This window comes from Drosophila willistoni, assembly GCF_018902025.1.
Source record: "Drosophila willistoni isolate 14030-0811.24 chromosome XR unlocalized genomic scaffold, UCI_dwil_1.1 Seg8, whole genome shotgun sequence".
Lineage (NCBI taxonomy): Eukaryota > Metazoa > Arthropoda > Insecta > Diptera > Drosophilidae > Drosophila > Drosophila willistoni.
Window position 1 is genome coordinate 228,639 of NW_025814059.1, and position 19,583 is coordinate 248,221.

Sequence of the window (19,583 nt, forward strand, 5' to 3'; positions counted from 1 at the left end):
AGAAACGGTAAAATTTTAGCGCTCACACAGGTAAAACTCGTTCGAACCGGAGCAACAATAGCAGGAGAAACTTGGGCTCCAGAGATGCCTCTTGTAAACCATCAAGTTCTCCTTCTACTACTGCTCCTCGTTTTAACGAGAATCGCCCCCAGTGTAATGGCTTTACTTGCGTTCGACAAAATATACATGATCATAACTTAACACAGCTTAGGGCACTAGATTGAAATTGACAAAATCCAAGTTTTTTTTTTGTAGTGTAGTCAAAGTAAAACTTACGGAGTTGTTTGTGCATTACGTGTTGAATGTGTGTGCTCGTGTCTGTTTGTCACTGTGAGTGTGTGTGTCTGTATGTAAGGCTAATCCTGGCCCTTATTGTCATCGATAACCTTAAGGGCAGCTAGCAAAGAATGCTTACGACTGCCGGTCAAAGTGTTACCAACACCAACTCCAGGAGCCACCACGCCAGTACGTTTCTTGGCATCTTCACGAACATTGCTACTAGACGATTGACGGCAATAGGCATTAAGGAAGCTCTCACGCTCTTTGTGATCATTGGAAATCTGTTTGCGAATGCTGGACATGTTCTCTTTCATACGGGGACCACGAGGATTTGGCTTGGACACCTAAAAGATAAGAAAACAGTTCATGTAATGTGAAAGTTAAAATTTATATGGAATTGCCTTTTACCTCGTCCTCGTCACGCTGTGAATCTTGAGATTCGGTTTGCTCTTCCTCATCTTCGTCCTCGTCCTCTTCCAGCATGGCATCTATTTCACCATTGCTGCTGTTTTTGTTATCCATATAGTTGCCATAATTGACCAAGCTCATCTCATTGGCGTTTACTTCATCGGATCCATTGTCATGAGTTCCAGCAACATCATCACACCATTTGTCTATTAGACCAAAGCTGTCGTCAGCATCGTCATGATCCTCAAAGTCCTCATCATAATCCAATTCAAATGACTTCAGAGAGGGCTTAATGCTTTTCGATTCAGTCGAAGAAAGTCGGGCATCTGTATCTCGGCGTTTATTAGCCGAACCACCGATATTACCTTTAATGTTGGCACCTCCATTGCCAATACTTCCAGCGCCACTGCGCAGTCTTGAGTTGCCTGCTTTACCAGAGCCTGACATTTTGCTTTGGGCGCTCACTAAATGACTAAGACTAGAACGGGTAGTTCCCCCAGTTCCCATCTGTTTGGCCTGACCAGGAGTTGGCAACTTGGTGACACGTGATGGTATCTTGGAGTCTCCAAGCGTTGGTGACACTAAATCATTTTTATCATCCACATCGACGACCTTATCGAAATCAAACATTGAATCCGTTTCCAAAACATCTGCCAAAGCATTAAATTCACTTTGATTATTCTTCTCAATGGCCTTGTCGAGCAGTTCAAGGGATTTCTCTAGCTTATCAATTTTGTCTGGCTCATCCATAGAAACGCCACCCAATTTTGGACGTCGTCCCGATGCCAAGGGATTGCCCTTATCATTTACGCCTAGCTGTTAAGATAAACAGAATTCAATGAGCTTTCAATTAACCAACTTGAATCCATCCACTCAAACTCACCGTATACTCTTCCAGTTTGCGATAGCCACTTAATTCGAGACGGGCTTTTTCCAGTTTAAGCATTACCTCTTTACCCTTCTTCTGCTCGTTGAGCAACTGCTGACGGAAGTTCTTTGTCTCCAATTGTACCTTACGAGCCATTAGCTTCATGTCATTGTCCTTATCTTGTAGACGCTGCTCCAGTGAGCGCAACTTTTCCTGTAATTTTTGGCGTTCATCGAGATTCCTATAACAAGCAAATGCAATTTCATTTGATATAGAAATATTGGAACTAATAATTACTAGAACTAACAAAAGTCATTGAGGACTTTTAAAGAATCAAAAATTCTCGAAATCTATTTTAATTTCATAAAATCTCCTCAATAAAACTTACTTATCCTTATTTAGCTGACTATAGTGCTTATTCTGATCACTAAGTGACAATATTAGTGCCTCCTTTTGCTTCAGTTTCATTTCCAAATCCTTGTTGATGGCCTGTAAATTGCGATGTTTTGTCTGCCACACACGCAACTCCTCGGAATGGGAATGCAACAATTGCGGCAACTCAGCATTGGTGGACTCGTATTTGTTTAAAGCTGAGGACTGACGCTTGTGGAGAGTGCGCAGCATGCGATTCTCGTGGGCCAAATTGGCAATCTCTGCCTGGGCATCGGCCAATTGATTTTGAAACGTTTTCATACGTAAATTGCGAGCGGACATGACTCGCTGATGGATCTCACTGGTGTTTTGGGGTACCATTGATGGCTGACGAATTCCACTGCTGCCATGGCTGGAAGATTTCATGCCCACACGATGCGGCATTTGTTTGCGTTGATAGATCAGACTAGCCGACTCCCGGGAACTGGCCGAGAAGAGGCTCTCGCAACTCTTTGCCGTAGTTCTACATTACAGATAAAGGATAATAATCGGATTGGGGTAACCATTCGATGGCTGGTTAAATGTTTAATTTAGTTTTAATTACTTACGCCATCACTTTGTTCGAGGATGTTGTTGCCGACTTTCGCGGCGATACCATTTAAGAATTGGCGAACCGGCGCAATTGAATATCGATCAGTCACTGGTCTTACCCCAGAGGCTTTGGTTTGGTTGGTTTTTTCTTATTTTATTTTTTTGTAGTTTCCAAAAATCATTTAAATTTTCTGTGTAGAAAACGTATCCGGCGCGTGCTGATGTTGAAATGTAACTGAAAATTAACTATTGCCTGCTGCTGTGGTTACGAATCTGATGTTTGTTTTTTGTTGATACCGACTCACATTTTCACATGGCTTGCTATGTTTGTGTGTTGTTTGGACCAGGCTAGGACGGGGACATACATATTTTGGGCAGGTTCGTAGTTTAACATTTTTTTCGGGGGTGACTTTGCCCCGGCATAACAAAAATTATAATTTCTTCATTTAAAAAACACAAGCTAGAATTTTCAATTGGTAGGGTTGCCAGTGCTTTTTAAAATTTATAAGCTTAGAAATCATGGGCGTAGCCATATTTTTAGTTCGAATTCAAAACTTTTAAATTACTATGAATAAAATCAAAATCTTCCACAAATTCTAATGTTGCCAAATCCAATCATTTTTAGGACAAGTTTTATATACTGTTGCCAGTTTAGCCCATTCAAGGATTTTGAGTGAGATAGCGGTATTACCCATTTCAGCTTTATTTATGCCAGATCATGATAAATACACATACATATACATATGTGTAAATGCATATCGTATAAGCAATTTTAGTTGTGTTCATCGTGTGGCAACTCTGGCTACAAGAACGGCAACCATTGACTGGCGCGCAGCTTAGCAACGGTACTTTTGTAGCACAAACAACAAAAACAACGCGAAATGAATTTTAAGAATTGAAAACATTGCAATCTGTCTCTTTGCCTGCATGTGATAATTAAAGTCAAACGTCTTCGTATTATTGTGTCTTAAATCAATTAATTGTCTTTAACAATGACGCGTTCAGCTTATGAGGTGCAACGGGACTTTGCCTTGAGCAGCGGTCTGCGCTCAGAAATTATATGGGACTCGTAGGTGTTATGCAAGTGGAGAGAAAACCGAGAGAATAATCCATCCAAATTGTGTGAATTATCTAATTATAGGCTATCGCCGGATCAGGCAGATGTTTTGAGGCAAAAAATTGCAAATTTAATTTGCGAAAATGAAGCTAAAAATACAAAAATGGTCACCAAGCAGCGAAACGAATTGTTTCAAAACATTTGGCAGCAACGGAAATATACAAATCGGATTTTACTTTCGGCCATTGTCTATGTGCTGGTCACTGTCGAAACGGATCCCGAATTGGCTCTGCAGTCCACTCAATATAGTTGCCATCCTGTCTTCCGCACCCGCAAATGCATGAGAGGTGACACCAACAGCGATTCCACTAGTGAGGGCTGCTGCATGGTTTTCATTGATGAGCACGGACGCGTCTATCCCAATTGGCAGAGATATGTCTACGGCAATACGTTGCCCAAAGGTTGCATGATAGCACCCAATAATGGCATTTATACGTTCTCCAATGATGAGGATCTTGGTGTGGAATTAATGATTCAACCGACACCAGCATCCAATATTAAATATCGCATACTCAATGTCGGTGACAAATTGGCCACTGTTGGGGGCCTGGTGGCAACTGTTCCAGTAGCTGCTGCCTTAGCTATTCCTGTTGCAGGTCCTGTGGTGATTGCTGCAACGGCTGTGGGCGTGGCTACCACTGCATATAGTACTCTGCGTTCTCTAAAGCGTCTGGTAGATCGACGTTGCCACAGCCAGACCATCTCACTAACCGATCGAGAGGCACGCGGCAATTGGCTAGGCGTGGCTGGTGGCGTTGTGGGACTCGGAGCGACGGGAGCCACAAAAGCATTGACTACTATAGCATCATCGGGCAGAGAAGTGCACACCGCTGCTCAATTGGCCGTGAAGGGCATTAATGTGTCGTCTATTGTCATTTCTGGCACGGGTGTGGTCCATGGCGTATATGATTTGTATTTGGTAAGCAAATAGAAATTCATTTCTAATCAGAACCTAAAATTTTGTGTTGATTTTCTAGAAAATCAGCGACGAAGAGCTTCTGAGTGGCTTTGATGTGTTACAGATAGCCTCCAGCTTGGTGATTTTCACCCATTCCATTAACAATTTACGTATTGCTTCCAAGGCCACCAATGGCTCCTCATTGAGACGAGCACTACAAAATCAAACCAGGTAAATATCCATACATTTGTCTGTTTAACAGCTTCTGGTAATTCTTGTCTCATCTCAACTGCAGGAAAGTCATCAATAAAATTACCCAAGAGTCGGTCAAGCTGCATGGCGGTGACTCCTCGAGTTCAGCCAAGAAATTTGACATTATACGCACTCTGAATGATATACCCTACAAGGAGGCATTACTCAGTTTGCATGAAATTAATTCCCATCTAACACAAGGTGCTTCGATAGTTGGAGCTATTGGATCCACCATCCTACCCAGTTTGGTTACTGTGGGTGGCGGTGGCAAAACCATTTTGAATCTTGAATCTTTGGCCCTTCAATTTGGTGGCAAATTTGTGCAGCATATCAGCAATTTGGGTAGTTTTATGGATGTCTTTGATGCCCTGGCCAAGTATTTCAGTGACCAAGTGGTCCAGTTGATGATGCAAATGACTCGCAGCTTTGTGGAGCAGAATGTCGACACCATTGATCGCACATTGAATACCTTTGTGTCCACCGAAACTGTTCTCTATCGCATGCTAATGCATTGCGTGAATACATATGATGATTTTGGTTTTGAATTCCTTGAGAGACGCCGTGATGAAATTCTTCAAAAGATTGGCAAATATTTTAAATCCTTGGAAGCGGTCAATGTCCCAGATTGTCGTAAATATCAGTGTAAAGTGTGTAAAGGTGCCTATTATATAACAAAATTATAATCAGATTTGTGATCAAATATCAATATCTAAGTGATTCTGAGATTATCTTCCATTTTAAATGTGATTAAATGTAAACTTGTGACATTAATCGTTCTGTTTAGATTAGTTAATTGGAAATCGATGGGATGATTTTATCAAAATAACGCATCCAATATCTAGAAATTTTTATATCGCAACAAATAAAATTTGGCAATTAAATGTTTTTTGGTTTTTTTTTTTTTTTTTTCTTTAGCGATATGCAATAGCACGATTGCATTTCATGATTTTTGTTCACATACTTCGCATAGAATGTCGATAGTTCTTATCTGAATTCAAAGAGTAGTAAATTATTTCTTTCTTTTTTTTTTTTTTTGGTAATCTATAGTCTAATAATTGAGGGAAATTTCACATTTTTTGTGGAATTTATGATTTAGTTAATATATACATTGTATTTATGCTTAAAAATTCACACTTAAATATTTTCTATTAGAATTGTAATACTGTACTGAAATTTTCTGTTACCATATAAATGTTATATGGTTAATAATTATTGGCAACAGAATTAGGTACCCAAAGCTCTATAAGAGCCAAGCGCGCTTGGTTAGTGCTTAAAAACTAAGGACGGATTCAGTTATGTTGTTGTTGTGATGAGACTGGATGTGTGTAATGAGTGGGAATGTTGAGGAAGCGGGGAGGTGAGCTCGGGCTAGGTGTCACCTAGCAGAAGAACTCCTCGTCACATTGATTGAAGCAACAGTAGGGGATATTATTGTAAGAGCTGGCCGAATGATCTCGCTTGTAACGCTCACGCTCCTTCTTCTCATGATGGAACTTCCTTGGCTTGTAACGTGGAATAATGTCCAATTCGCTTAATATGTGATAATGCTCCCGATTCACTTTCAGATAGCCACCATTTGGAAAGTTGCCGCGACTGATGTAATGATGTTTGTCGTGCAGTTTGCCAACTGTGGAAAAGCACAAAAACAACAATTACAATTACAATTCGAACTTGAACTGGAGCCTTGAAAACGGTTAAGTTGAATGCGAAAAACGGAACTGTTTTATGTAAATGTGATTTTGTGATTTTTTTTTTTCTTTTCGTTTTTGTTTTGTTATTATCAATTTATTAATTATTTACTTAACGCAGTTCCGCACGAGTTGAGTGACTTGGTGACCTTATTACTATGAATTTATGTACTTACATCCCAAACGATTCAGATGATGCGGCTTGTAGTCAACGGATCTTTTGCCCCTGCTTGCCTCGTCCTGTTGAAAGAGATGCTCACAGGCTTCCATGGCAAATTTTTTCATCTTCTCCAATGAGCAATATGAATGAGCCTCCTGCAGCAGGCAAGCGGCAATGAGGGCCAGTAAAACGGAACGGCACATATTTAGCTGTAAGACAAAGGTGAGAGCAAAATTCAGTTAAATTTAAATTGTAAATTTATCTTTATAAAAAGAACATTTATTCCCAAAACAGCAATCAACATGGAACAACTCAGAGTAAACCTTTCAGAAATTGAGATGGAATTGGCATGGTTTAAGACTTGTAAAACAATCCTTTCATAGAAAAGGATATTAAGTTTAAATTTGAAACTAAAAAAGAGAGCAGCTTACAAGAAACTCCCTTCTACATTAATCATTCTGGATGATGCGCCTTTGTATGTCACATAAGTATTGAAAGTTCCTTGATCTTGTCTTGGCACTTTTGTCACACCTTTTCGCTCAAACCCTTTAAGTGGGTCAAAAAAAAATACAATTTTTTTTTAAAAATGTAAAAAAAAAAACACACACAGTTCATCAAAAACGCATCATAAACTGGAGCGCATTTCCAAGTCGTTGCAAACCCAATTGATAATAAATATTTTAATGATCGAAACTTCCCCGATTACAAAAACAAACAGAAATTAAATGGAAATTATGTAATGTGCCCTGTCTGCTCTCCGAGTTGAACAAGTGAGGGAACTGAGGAATGGCACTGACTGGCCGCCTGGCTGGCCTGGCCTGGCCCGGTCTCTTCCGCATTTTCGGTCACAAGTTTTGGTTTTAGCTTTAGGAGAACAAAAGCTTAATTTTTGTATTTTTCTTTTTTAATGATATTTTTAGCAGGAATCACACCCTTTTTTTTTAGCATGATGATATGTATTTTCAATCATCGTAATGTTTTTTGTAGCACGTAACAGGAATTTCCAATAATTTTCAACTGATAGTTGCTACCACCATACTATATCGATCATTACTATTATCAGAATACGCACTTGATCGGGCATTTTCACACCAACACACACACACACATACTCACACATTTAAAAAATAAAAGATAAAAACAAAAAAAAAAAATTAAACTTACCTTTATGTTCATATTGAGGTAAGTATTTGTTTTGATTTTGTGTTTTTTTTTATTTTAAATTAAAATATTTTTTATGTATTCTCCTAGATTTTGTCACTTTTCAAAGAGGGTCAACACTGCGTATGGTCTTTATATTAATATTGTAGTTGTAGTTGTAGTTGTAGTTGCTCTGGTGCCGTGAATATATTCGCATTGAACTCGTTTCGGTGATCGTAACCGAACGTCTGATGATATGAGTATGAGCGCTCTCCACAGGTTTCACGTATTTATATTTTATATGGCGGCATGTAAATCGGGACCCGAGCCTCTTCGGGTTCTCCTTTTAGTCTTGTGTTTTTTGTGCGGTTTTCTTTATCTGCGAAGGGTGGCGCAACCGATGCGAGAGCGATAGGGATGGGAGAGCGTGAGCAAAAGGGATGGCCAGATGTTGGGAGAGTTGTGGGTTGCGCAGGCGCCGCAAAACTTTTACATACGTCAGTCACAAAAAAGGCTTGTTCATTTACGCTTGAAATTTAATGAATGAAATTCATATACAAATGCCTCACAAGTATTTATACTTGACCAATAATTTTATAAATTATATAAATTTCTAAAAATATGCAAGAGAACAAATTAGAAAAAAACCACTCAAAGAGACTGTGAGAGTTCAGAAACTTGACTTTCATTATGTATTAACTTAACATCCTTGTGGAAGGACAACAAAATCTACCCATCAGCTAACAGGTATTTATATACTTATAGTATTTCACAAGCTTTGTTAATCATTTCTCAGCAAAGCCCAACGGGGGGTCTGCGTCTTTGTCGAGAGTCTTCGAGTGGCAATGAAAGAAGTGTGGACTACAATTTTTTTCTTTTCTTTTTTGTTTTGTATTTCAACATAATCATAGTCAACAAGTGAATCATTCATTATTTGGCAGTAGTGGAAAAAATTTCAAGCATTCATAATAATTTGCCATACCATCATCATCAACATCATCATCATTAACATCATCATCATCATCATCATCGTCATCATCTATGAGTTAGATTAGATTAATTACAACAGAAATGCTAATCTTGCACCTTGAGACGACTATTATTTCACAGTAGTAATAGGGAAGCGGCATTTTGAGGGACATCTGGCACCTAGCGCCGCCCACCTGTGTTTCGGAGAAAGTCCAAGCGTGTCGCTCACAACCATTCGAAGCACATGGCTCATTTTACCTTGTTGCTAGGGGAATTCCAGCGGCACGCTTCATGTTGTCTAGCAAGCGATCGTTTGGAATTTGCGATTTGGTTTGGTGCTGTTGTGGTTAAATGACTGATAAGTTGCCTAATAAATTCATTCATTGAGATTTAGCCCATCATCATAACGACGTGCGTGCCCATCGTCACGTGTCGCCATTTATCTTTGCTTAGATAGTGAATCTAATTAACCACACTGGGCTTTAGGCCAAGACGTAAAAATGATTTTGCGAAAATTTGTTTTCAAAAAGTTTAATCTTTATGACCGACCAAGAGATTACAGAATCATTGTAAAGTTCTTATAATTATTGAGAAAACTGCAAGTACATTAATTTTGAATGTATATGAATCTTACATCATTACAAAACTGTAATGATGATTCTCAATACTTCCAAGTCTGTTTTGAAAAACAACTAAAGTTCTTCTTTTTTTTTTAACACATTTAAACTGTTAATTACCCTAATATAACTAAGTCATAAATCGTCGAGTCAAAGGTCAAACAGTACTATGATTTTAAATATATACTAATCAATTGGAAAATTATACAAAATTCCTTTATTGTGGATGCTTTTCATATCTTTTATATAATATCTAACATATATCATATCTTTTTTCTAATAAGATTAGTAATAAAGACTTTTAAATTGCTCATTATTATAATTTCAGAATAAATCACGAAAAGAAGCAACAAGAAGTAGAAAAAAATCTACTTTAAGATTCAGAAAAGATTCTTTAAAATGTTCCACTTATTAGTGAATATTTATGTATTACCGGTTATGAATAGAATATTTAACTATTACTTAATACTTACAGTAAATTCTGACCCTCTTGTCATCTCGTCCTCTCAATCACTCTCTCTCTATCTGCCTCTCGGTGTAGCTGTCTCCCTCTCTCATACACAGGTGCAGCATTGCATTGACGTCGCTATACCGTTATACCGATTCCCAAAGCGAACGTCATCGTCCGCCGCAGCATCGGCTGTTCTTATTATAAGTTTGATTCTTTTTTTTTTGCATTCAAATTAAGTTTGGGGCGTTTGGTATATTTAGATTATATGGTGGTGGCCGCCTTCGTCGTCGTCGTTGTCGTCTCTCGGTCAGCAGAGTTTTTTTTTATTATTATTTTTTATATTTTTTTTCATTATTGATCGCCGTCGTCGTTGGCGCATTCTCTCATGCGGAAGAAGCGCATTTTGTGTGCTTGATGCGCCCCGTTTCAGTCGGAGTTAAGCCAAGTTCATATCAGTCGCTGCATATGGGGCGTATGTGCAATTCTTGAAACGCAATTGCAATTCTTGGCCGTTGCTCACGTAGGCGGGCTAGAAGCATGTGTCCTTTGGCATTTCGCGAATACCTGCTCGATTTGTTCATTCAAATTTTTGGTTTTTTTTTCATTCTTTTATTGAAATTTAAATGATAACGGCACGTTCCGGTAGTGGCATGGAATTTCGCACAAAAACAAAATAAAGAAAACAAATCCCATTTGGCATTTACTAAGTTATGTAGATCGCCGGATCCAAGAGACAGCGCCATTCATAAATTCATAAATATATATATATATATATATATATATATATATATATAAACAACCTGAATCGACACCCGCCACATGCTTCATGTCAACGATCTCTAGCGAGCGATGTCTACTTTAAAGGTAAATCTTTTACCTGAATAAAGTTGTTGTTGTTGTTGTTTTGGCCAAAATAACACACAACTGATGAAATAAGAAAGGAAAAAAACTCAAAAGAAACGAAAAAGAATAAACTGGTTCTAGATTAGAAAGAGAGAAGATAGCATCTCTGGAGGATTCGTTTTTTAAGTCTAGACGAGAGCATTTGATCCTGCAGCAGCAGCAGCATGGCAACAAGAAAGGGAAAGGGAAAGCAAAGCACAGCAAACCAAATCAAGGGAATGTCGTTGTCTGTTCTGGGAAGGTGGGAGATGGCAATGGAGTGGCGTGTTTTTATTATTTCTTTTCTTTTTTTCTTTTTTTTTTTGGTGGTGGTGGTGTTGTTGTTGTTGTTGATGATGGCTTGAGAGCGAAAGTTATGCCGGCCGGCGTCAGAGCCTTCGACTTCTTTAGTTGCACAAAGAATGTTCACCTTTGTTTTTTTTTAGTTTTTTATTTTTTTTTTTCAATCTATACGTATGTGTATAAATTTTGTGTAGTTTTGATTGTGCCGCAAAAAGGGTCTCCTCTTTCAAGAGTTCAAGAAACTTTTGCGATCCCCTGAGAATTTCAAATTAGAAAAAAATGTTGCTCGTTGATGATGAAAAACCAAAAACTCCGACTGAATTATGCTCTTATTCAACGTAAATTCGGAGAATTATATTTCAAAATTTACACATGCATGGACTGATTCATGGAAAAGCTATTTAGTTGTGACTAATAGCCATTAAATTGGCATTGGTAAGATAAATCACGGCATTTTTTGGTAAACAACAACATATTTTTCTGTCTGACCAGTAAGTCACATAACGGAAATACTTGAGCAAAGTGATTGTTTTTGAATTAAACTTTAAACTTTTAACTTGGCGTATGACTAGTTTTTTTTCTGCTTGGTTTCAAATGAATTTCTAAAATTTGAATTTCAATTCAAATCTGAAACCGTTACATTTGTCAGTGTAATAGTTTAAATGTTTTGCGTTAGAGGGCGCACATGAGCATTGTTAACAAAAATGACTGGCAGCTCCGTTTTGTGCGAGTGTGTGTGTGTTTTTATTTCAAACGTGATCAGCTGTGCCGCCATTGTCGCCGCCTCCGTAATGAACTTGCGCAATTTATTAAATTTAAGGAAGTCTCATTTCATTGGCAACTCAAGCTGGTCCCGATGGAGCAGCGATGCAGCCAAAACATCCACCACGGAACCCCCAGCAACAATAGATTCCCTAGATGCTGCCAAACGGAAGCAACTACTTAAGGATTTAGCCGAACCGGTAGAAACGACCCGCCAGAGACCAACTATTAATCCCAAAGAGACGAGCGTCATGCTCTTTCCTGGCCAAGGTACTCAGTATGTGGGTATGGCCAAGGACCTGCTTCAATTTCCAGGGGCACGTCGCATTTTTCAGCTGGCAAACGAAGTTCTCAAATACGATCTATTGAAAATCTGCCTGGAAGGACCACGTGATAAACTGAACAGAACGGAGTATGCGCAACTGGCTGTGATGGTATCCTCGTTGGCTGCACTGGAGAAACTACGCGAAGAGCGACCCAGGGCCATAGAAAACTGTGTGGCTGCTGCTGGCTTCAGCCTGGGCGAGATTACAGCTCTCGTGTATGCGGGAGCCATGGAATTCGACAAAGCCTTAAAATTGGTTCAAGTCCGGGCTCTTGCCATGCAAACAGCCTGCGATAAGGCGGCTGGAACCATGGCCATGACTATTTATGGGCCGGATACGAATCTTGGAGAGGCCTGCGCGAAGGCCAAGCAATGGTGCCTTGATCTCGGTGTCGAGTCTCCCTACTGTGGCATAGCAAACTATATGTATCCCCATTGTAAAGTCATAGCCGGCAATGTGGAGGCTTTGGAGTTCCTCGAAAAGAATTCAAAAGTCCTGAAAATACGACGAATGAAACGCTTGGCCGTAAGTGGAGCATTTCACACACCGCTTATGGACTCGGCGGTCGAGCCCTTTGTTAAAGCTCTAAAGACCATCAAACTACAGGACCCCATAATACGTGTGTACTCCAATGTAGATGGTAAACCGTATCGGAACGCTCGCCATGTGTTAACCCAGCTTCCCAAGCAAATTGTCCGACCAGTAAAATGGGAACAAACCCTCCATGAAATGTACGAGAGACAACAGGGTGTTGAATTTCCACGCACTTTCGAATGCGGACCCGGCAAGGGTCTTATCCAGGTTCTGGAAAAGGTTAATGCCAAGGCAGCTCAATCGGGCCAGAACATTTTAGCATAAGGAGAATCTTTGTAGTCGTGTTTTTTTGCTTTTTATAAAAATCTATTTTCTGGAAACAGGAAAAATAACTAATATTTTGTTGTTTGTTGTTGTGGTTTTTGGGAGATGGAGGTGGTGTTTAGTTGGGTTGGGTTAAGTTCCATTAACTTTTGTCATCTCTGGTGCGCATACGATGAGCAAAGGCAGCGCCCTTATTCTTGCGGAAGCTCTCAAACGGATCATTCAAATTGTTGCCCACGCCCTTAAAAGCAAAATATATGATAATTAGAGTTCAGATCGGTTTATGTAGATGTAGCTCCTTATGCTTCTTACCTTGTACATATCTCTACGATCTCTCACTTCACCGCCCGAGATGGGTGTATCGATACCTTGATTTTTGGAACCCAAACCCGTACCCGTACCAGCCCATCCCATTTTCATTAGCATTTGATGCCCCTTGTTTGTTGCCTCAATGAATTCCTGCGGTTTGGCAAAATTGCTGCCACTGTGGAATTGAATAGAATGAAATGGTTTAACAGTGTAAAGGGTGAATTAGCTTTTTAGGAACCTACAAAAAACTTGGCGGTGTGGGCGATCTGTCACGCTCTACGCGCCTTGAGTTGTTGCCATTGTTGCTATTATTGCTACGATTCTCTCGGCTGCTGCTGCTGCTGTTGTTGCTATTGTCCCGCTCATGACGTGGTGAACGTTGACTGCGACTTTTACGATTGCTGCTGCCACCGCCACCGCTGCCGCCGGCACCACCACTGCCACCAACTCCTGGACCAGCACCTCGACTACGTTGCATGGGCGGCGGAGTTACAACTCTTTCCACTGAACGAGATTTGGATCTTGAACGTGACCGATCCCTTTTCACGGGGGAATGCGAACGAGATCGGCTGCGACTCTTGGAGCTGCAAAAAACACAAAAGATAAAAATAAATTCATTTAAGTTTCCGTGTGTATAAATTGCGGTCATTTGCATTTCTCACCGATAACTCCTTTTATTGCCCTTCTTGGGCTTGGGCTTCTCCAGGATGATGGGGCTAGGTGAACGTGATTTTTCCCTCGTCCCGTTTTTAATCTCCTCCTCTTTTTGCTTGCGGGCAGCATTCTTCACTTTGTAGTACTCATAGAGACCCAGTTTCTCCCAGCCCTCACTGCAAATGATAATCAGATTATTAATACCCTTTGTAGGCTCGAGGGAAATGCTGCACTTCTTCATTCAATGAATGTGAGTGAGACAGCATAAACTTGAAACCTAATCCCCGCATTTTCTATATTGACTTAATTTAATCTTCACTCACTTATCACGAGGTCGATCATGCGATGGTGCCGCATAGAAGGCATTCAAGGCATTTGTTAGGCGTTCACTTTGTGGGGCCGGTGCTGGGACACGTATATCGGCCGAGTCCAGAGATTTGTAATTGTAATCCTCTAATCGTATAAGTGGTACCATTAGACCAGCTGGCAAATCATAGTAGGGTCCTGTGGGCAATTGTGGTTCGGCTTGTGGTTGCAAGGCATCACCAGATTCTCCCTCGACACCACCAGCACCGCCACCAAGCTGAAAGTCGTCATCGGTCTGATGCTCCGCCGGATGGCCATGTCCGTCTTCGGGTCGGGGGTGCTGTAATACGGCATTTATGGCGGCATTGAGAATGGCAAAATCTACAGCGGGTTCAAGGTTGCCGCCGCTACCCACCGGAAGTTGACCTGGCCGTAAATTATGGGCACCAGCTGCAAAGGCGGCTGCTTGTTGCTGTTGCTGCTGAAGTTGTTGCTGCTGCTGCTGGATTTTCTGCTGTAGTTGTTGCTGCTGTTGCTGCAATTGTTGTTGCTGCTGCTGCTGGAGTTGTTGTTGAGCTTGTGACTGTTTATCGTCGGGATGTCGTTGTTGCTGCTGTTGTTGTTGTTGGTTTTTCAATTGCATTACAGCTTGAATGGCTGCATTTAGTACACCAAGATCAACAGGTGCCTCTCCGCCTGGTCCTACAGGTCCTTGTTGTCCAGGAAGTTGTTGATACTGAGGTGGCGGCGGCGGTGGCTGTTGATGCATGGGCCCACCAGCGAAACCAGGCGGTGGTTTAGACATGTCCGGAATGAAAAAGTTCGTTTCACGCTGATCAACAAGATGGTTCGGTGGTGGCTGTTGTTGTTGCTGCTGTTGTTGTTGTTGCTGCTGATGAAAATTTGGCCCTGCATACAGATTGTTACCAGCCTGTGGATGTTGTGACGGTAGTTGAAGATGTTCATGCCCTTGTTGTTGTTGTTGCTGCTGCTGTTGTTGTTGTTGCTTTGCTTGATCCGTTCCCGGCATAGCAATGCGCTGTGACATCAAAGAGGGTATTGACTTCTGTTGACCACCTGGGGCAGACGACTGCGGCAGAGCAGCATGCAATTGCTTCTGGGCCAATAAAATTTGTTGCTCCAGCTGTTGTTTTTGTTGTTCCAGTTGTGTAATTTGTTGGGTGGCATGTTGCATAAATATTTGATGCTGCTTTTGATAACTACAACGAGAAATGTGAAGCAATTAAATATCACATTCAGTTGAATGTTTGTGTTTCCACACTTACTTATCCAAAGTGGCCTTCGTATTTTGCGAAAATTTCGCAACAATATCATGATGGGTATTCTGTAGATTGGTTTTATATTCCTGCATTGACGATTCCGGTGATTGCAATTTCGAAATGACGCAGGCATCGAAGAACTTTGCTTTCGATTCCCATAGTGATAGCAATTTGGCCAATTTCTGCCTCTGATCCGCACTGGCAACTGCGCAAAGGCGAAATATTACAATATGTTAACTATAAGTGGCGAGTTTCAATTATTTTTTATATGATACATACTCAAATCTGCGCTGCAGAACATCGGTATGACGACATTCTCTAGGCTATTCTTCAAATCGCTGATGTTTTTACGCATGCTGAAAATAGATTTGTTTTTGGTTTTTTGGTTGGGTCTTACAAGTAAACTAAATATCTTTACGCTCTCTTAATCCTTATAACTAACTAATTTAATTATAGATAAACTGAATAACTTTCCCCTATATACTTATTAGCTTAGTACAAATGAAAAATTGGTATATGCCTTTTGGAATTTGGCTTAGATTTGCCTATTGAACAGAGCATAACACCAATTTTCCATTTGAACGTCAAATTAAAAGCATAATTTTATATACTTTATGTTTCGTAGATACTTAAGACTAATGGTTAAATTAATGGGGCAGACTTACCAATGATGGAGTATATCATTAACTAAATATATAAGATGCAATTTTTGCTGAAACGTTGAACCCTGGAGCAAAGCCCTAAAAATAAATTAACAAACGGAAAAAACATATTTTTTTCGTCTAGTTTTTCTTCGGAAAATCTCAACACAACTAACAGACACGGCCAAAAAAATATGATGATGATTCCTGCTTTTGTTTTCGCTTTTTTTTTTGGTTTTTTTGATTCTTTGGACTTTGGATATGTATGCTTATGTGTATGTTAGTTGGATATTCTCTTTTCTTCAATTCGTTGTTGTTGTTGTATAAAATAAAATAACTATCTAATAAACTACATAAGTAAATAATTTTGGAAATATGATATATAGTATCTACAAATATATATATACATATATATATATAGATATATACATATATATATATATATATTGTATTGTATGCTTCTTTTTTTTGGTATTTATTTTTTAGTTTTGTTTTTTTGTTCTGTTCGAAAACGATCATCAGGCGGGCGGGCTTCACTCGCTTGCGTTTCTCTTAAGACTCGTTATTCGTTACATTGTTACACTCTCGTTACTCGTTACACTCTTTGGTTTTGTGTTTTTCTCATTCGTTGAAAGAAAGAATTTGATATATAAAGGTGATTAATAAATGTTTGAGATTCATTAATTATATATAGGAAACTGAGGCATACTTTTTTAAAAGATATTGTAAAACGACATTGATTTTTGCGCTGTCGGTTGAATGCTGTAAAATCCAGTTCTTGCCTAAAATTGCGAATATCAAACAGGTTACTCATATTGTCAAATGAATTTCGATGTAATTGAAAATTAAAAAAAAAATATAACACAAATAAACAAAAATTGTATATAACAAAAAAAAAAAAAAAATTATAAGATATAAAAGTTTTTTTTTTTTTTTTTGTAATTGATGATTTTTAGTATATGAGATAAAAAAGTGTAAAATTTGTATATTTATATATATATATATATATACATACATATATGTATATATTTTTCATATACATATATTTACATATATTTTTTTTTTTCTTTTTGTATTATTTAAGCTCTAAAGGATCAAGCAATAAACTAATGCAATTTGATTTTTTTTGTTTTTGTTTTTTTTTTTTTTTTGGAAAAGAATATATCTTAAGCGAGACGACTCGTTTGTTTTTCTCACCTGCCGAGATGCTGTCCTTGGTACATGACTCAATGATCGGTTGCAGCACATTATCAAATTCTCGAAGGACTATATTCTGTTCGTTGGCCAATTGTTCCAGTTGTATTGTCTGCGCCGTTGCCATCGCCTCGTCAATTTGTTTTGATTTTTGCGTCATCAGCGCCTAAAGTTGATGGGGTGCACACAGGTTTTTGGGGTTGTTCGAGCGTTTTTAGTTCAGGTTTTCATTTGTTGGCGCACAAAATTCGTTTTGTATTTGATTTTTCATTTTCATTTTTTGGTTTTTCAATTTTGTATGTTTTTTTTTTACGTTAAAAAACGAAATACAATTTTTTGTTTTGATTTTGTATGAAGAGTGGTTTCGATTTTTTAATTGGTTTGGTTTTTTTTTGTTTTTTTTTGGAAATATTTGTTCGGTATTTTTTGGTTTTATGTTTCAAAAAATATACAATAAAGCAAAAATTTAATGTAGCATTGTAAAATCGTCAAGTTCAATAGGTTTAGTAAAAACAAAATTATAATAATGAAACTATATATATATAATAGGATAGAATTTAATCTTCTTTTTTATGATAACTTTTGGATAAGAGCTGAAAAACATTTCTTTTTTTTTCGTCTTTTTTGGTATGTACATATACACATAGAAAGAAGAGAAAACACACGCACACAGCACACAAAAGGAGTACCCCGTAGAAACAAGTAGTAAAGGAGGAAGAAGTTGTGTTTGCAAGCCCAATTAATAGGAGACAGAAAAATATATAGACTATATATCAAACATATGTATCTAGTACAGACAATGAATTGTACCGAAGAGCCCAGACTAGATTTTTTGCATTGTTAAAAACAACGCCCACATTTTATATGGAAAGAACGCAAGAAAATGTTGAATTGGTCAAAGATAATCTGTGGGGGATCGTATTTGATACTTTAAAAGGGGAAGCTGCATTTTAAACAGCAAAATAGAGTATTGAAAATACAAATTGAGTTTCAATATAAAGTTCTTTCTGCAAAAGAGGAAAAATCTTGGCCCATTGATGATGAATAAAAATCTTTTAAGAAAATGCCTCTGGAAGAATGAAATATCGTTGACAGTTAAGCTGCTTTCTGCTCTTCCGACCACCCCAAAATCTCCTTCTAATCTTTCAAAAAAATTCTTGCAGGAAAATATTTATATATATATATATATATATAAAGAAACCTGTAAGGTGAATCTCTTATATATATTAACAATTTTCTATTTACCGTATGCTGTGCCGTTAGATTGGCATCCGATTGCTTGACTTGTTCCCTTAGTGTATACTGCTGAATGAGGATGGCATCTAATTGACTTGTTAAACTCAATGTCAGTGCTGTCGCCGCCGAGCCATTAGCTGGCTGAGCTGTTGGTGGTGGTCCTCCACCAGCTGCCGTTGGTCCTCCCGCCGCATTTGGTGGGAATAAATGTTGAGATTGTTGTGACATATTGTCTTGTGCGTCGTTAGCTGTTACCCCAAGCGGTTGCTGCTGCTGTTGCATTGCTTGATTTGGAGGTGGCTGCTGCATATAAAGAGCTGAAGCTGTTGTTGGTGGCAGTTGCGATGGAATGACTTGACCTTGTGCTGTTTGCTTTAACACTGAATAAAAATAGAAGATCAAATTATACATTTAAATTTTTGACTTTTAAGCATCGGCCTACTAAATACTTACTGGCCTGCTCAGCAGCCACCCGTAACTGATAATAGTTGGCAAACTCTCCGCCATAGAGAAACTCAAATTTTGGATTATTCTGTTGTTTTTGTTTGGTAATTGCTTCAAATTCGGGTCCATTTCGTGCCACAAATTCCGCTAGTTTATCTATTATATTGCGTAAACTGGCATCTGCAAAAGCAAAAAAAAAAAATAGTATATAAAAATGTGATCAAATATTGGCCAAGGGGAAAAGGAAGCGGGGTAAAGATACAAAAAAGAAACAGGAAATCCCTGTTTAGGCAACACTTAACGAAATAACTTACCCCGTGGCGGTTGTACATCCATTTTGTTAATAAATTTATAAACTAAATTACTATACAATTTGACTTAAAACATTACTTAAAAAATATAATTCAGTTTTTCTGCGGCACTTTTTCTGCTCTTCTTCTTATGTTCTTGGCTGTTATCGAAAGGACGCCATATTTATTGGAGATGAGCGAACGGCGACTGTGACAATTGCAAGATGAATTCAAATAGGTGACTCTCCTTTGAAAATAAAAAATTCAAATTCAAAAAAAAAATAAATT

At 38.7% G+C, this 19,583-nt stretch overlaps 5 protein-coding genes across 7 annotated transcripts; 2 read left to right on the plus strand and 3 right to left on the minus strand.

Annotated features, from left to right (window-relative positions):
• Window positions 1-8: 8 nt before the first annotated feature.
• Window positions 9-2,948, minus strand: LOC6645914. Its single transcript, XM_002068382.4, has 5 exons — window positions 2,536-2,948; window positions 1,944-2,450; window positions 1,571-1,796; window positions 688-1,503; window positions 9-623 (listed from the first exon to the last, which is right to left on the minus strand). The coding sequence occupies exons 1-5, from the start codon at window positions 2,583-2,585 to the stop codon at window positions 357-359; spliced, it is 1,866 nt and encodes a 621-aa protein (XP_002068418.1). The 5' UTR covers window positions 2,586-2,948; the 3' UTR covers window positions 9-356.
• A 367-nt stretch (window positions 2,949-3,315) lies between these two features.
• Window positions 3,316-5,666, plus strand: LOC6645915. Its single transcript, XM_002068383.4, has 4 exons — window positions 3,316-3,587; window positions 3,660-4,554; window positions 4,613-4,764; window positions 4,829-5,666. Exons 1-4 carry the CDS (start codon window positions 3,511-3,513, stop codon window positions 5,466-5,468), a joined length of 1,764 nt encoding a protein of 587 aa, XP_002068419.1. The 5' UTR covers window positions 3,316-3,510; the 3' UTR covers window positions 5,469-5,666.
• A 148-nt stretch (window positions 5,667-5,814) lies between these two features.
• Window positions 5,815-9,871, minus strand: LOC6645916. 2 transcript variants are annotated; one of them, XM_023177671.2, is made up of 3 exons: window positions 9,833-9,871; window positions 6,650-6,842; window positions 5,815-6,412 (listed from the first exon to the last, which is right to left on the minus strand). In XM_023177671.2, the coding sequence occupies exons 1-3, from the start codon at window positions 9,854-9,856 to the stop codon at window positions 6,165-6,167; spliced, it is 465 nt and encodes a 154-aa protein (XP_023033439.1). In that variant the 5' UTR covers window positions 9,857-9,871; the 3' UTR covers window positions 5,815-6,164. The 2 variants fall into 2 exon arrangements, with proteins under 2 accessions (XP_023033439.1, XP_002068420.1); XM_002068384.4 differs by lacking the exon at window positions 9,833-9,871 and adding an exon at window positions 7,798-8,037 and having other exon boundaries at window positions 5,817-6,412.
• Window positions 9,872-11,731: 1,860 nt separating this feature from the next.
• On the plus strand, window positions 11,732-13,013 carry LOC6645917 (probable malonyl-CoA-acyl carrier protein transacylase, mitochondrial). Its single transcript, XM_002068385.4, has one exon. The coding sequence runs from the start codon at window positions 11,787-11,789 to the stop codon at window positions 12,939-12,941; it is 1,155 nt and encodes a 384-aa protein (XP_002068421.1). The 5' UTR covers window positions 11,732-11,786; the 3' UTR covers window positions 12,942-13,013.
• LOC6645918 (calcium homeostasis endoplasmic reticulum protein) lies at window positions 12,962-19,488 on the minus strand. 2 transcript variants are annotated; one of them, XM_047012309.1, is made up of 14 exons: window positions 19,320-19,479; window positions 19,015-19,185; window positions 18,571-18,941; window positions 17,329-17,491; window positions 16,841-16,913; window positions 16,156-16,230; window positions 15,770-15,846; window positions 15,497-15,695; window positions 14,733-15,430; window positions 14,228-14,675; window positions 13,913-14,080; window positions 13,493-13,834; window positions 13,254-13,425; window positions 12,962-13,182 (listed from the first exon to the last, which is right to left on the minus strand). In XM_047012309.1, exons 1-14 carry the CDS (start codon window positions 19,339-19,341, stop codon window positions 13,084-13,086), a joined length of 3,078 nt encoding a protein of 1,025 aa, XP_046868265.1. In that variant the 5' UTR covers window positions 19,342-19,479; the 3' UTR covers window positions 12,962-13,083. The 2 variants fall into 2 exon arrangements, with proteins under 2 accessions (XP_046868265.1, XP_023033347.1); XM_023177579.2 differs by lacking the exons at window positions 12,962-13,182; window positions 13,254-13,425; window positions 13,493-13,834; ... (3 more) ...; window positions 15,497-15,695; window positions 16,841-16,913 and having other exon boundaries at window positions 15,779-15,846; window positions 19,320-19,488.
• Window positions 19,489-19,583: the final 95 nt, after the last annotated feature.

Bases quoted from the DNA above. Each gene is read 5' to 3' on its own strand.
- LOC6645917 (XM_002068385.4), top strand. From the start codon at position 11,787: ATGAACTTGCGCAATTTATTAAATTTAAGGAAGTCTCATTTCATTGGC.
- LOC6645918 (XM_047012309.1), bottom strand. From the start codon at position 19,341: ATGGATGTACAACCGCCACGGG. The intron at 18,942-19,014 runs GTAAGTATTTAG...ATTTTTATTCAG, and splicing joins GGTGGCTGCTGAGCAGGCCA to TGTTAAAGCAAACAGCACAA. The intron at 17,492-18,570 runs GTAAATAGAAAA...CATCAACTTTAG, and splicing joins ATCTAACGGCACAGCATACG to GCGCTGATGACGCAAAAATC.
- LOC6645916 (XM_023177671.2), bottom strand. From the start codon at position 9,856: ATGACAAGAGGGTCAGAATTTACT. The intron at 6,843-9,832 runs GTAAGTATTAAG...TTTGTCTTACAG, and splicing joins CAAGAGGGTCAGAATTTACT to CTAAATATGTGCCGTTCCGT. The intron at 6,413-6,649 runs GTAAGTACATAA...GCTTTTCCACAG, and splicing joins TCATCTGAATCGTTTGGGAT to TTGGCAAACTGCACGACAAA.
- LOC6645914 (XM_002068382.4), bottom strand. From the start codon at position 2,585: ATGGTATCGCCGCGAAAGTCGGCAACAACATCCTCGAACAAAGTGATG. The intron at 2,451-2,535 runs GTAAGTAATTAA...TCTGTAATGTAG, and splicing joins TCCTCGAACAAAGTGATGGC to AACTACGGCAAAGAGTTGCG. The intron at 1,504-1,570 runs GTGAGTTTGAGT...TTATCTTAACAG, and splicing joins GCAAACTGGAAGAGTATACG to CTAGGCGTAAATGATAAGGG.
- LOC6645915 (XM_002068383.4), top strand. From the start codon at position 3,511: ATGACGCGTTCAGCTTATGAGGTGCAACGGGACTTTGCCTTGAGCAGC. The intron at 3,588-3,659 runs GTAGGTGTTATG...ATCTAATTATAG, and splicing joins TCAGAAATTATATGGGACTC to GCTATCGCCGGATCAGGCAG. The intron at 4,555-4,612 runs GTAAGCAAATAG...TTGATTTTCTAG, and splicing joins GCGTATATGATTTGTATTTG to AAAATCAGCGACGAAGAGCT.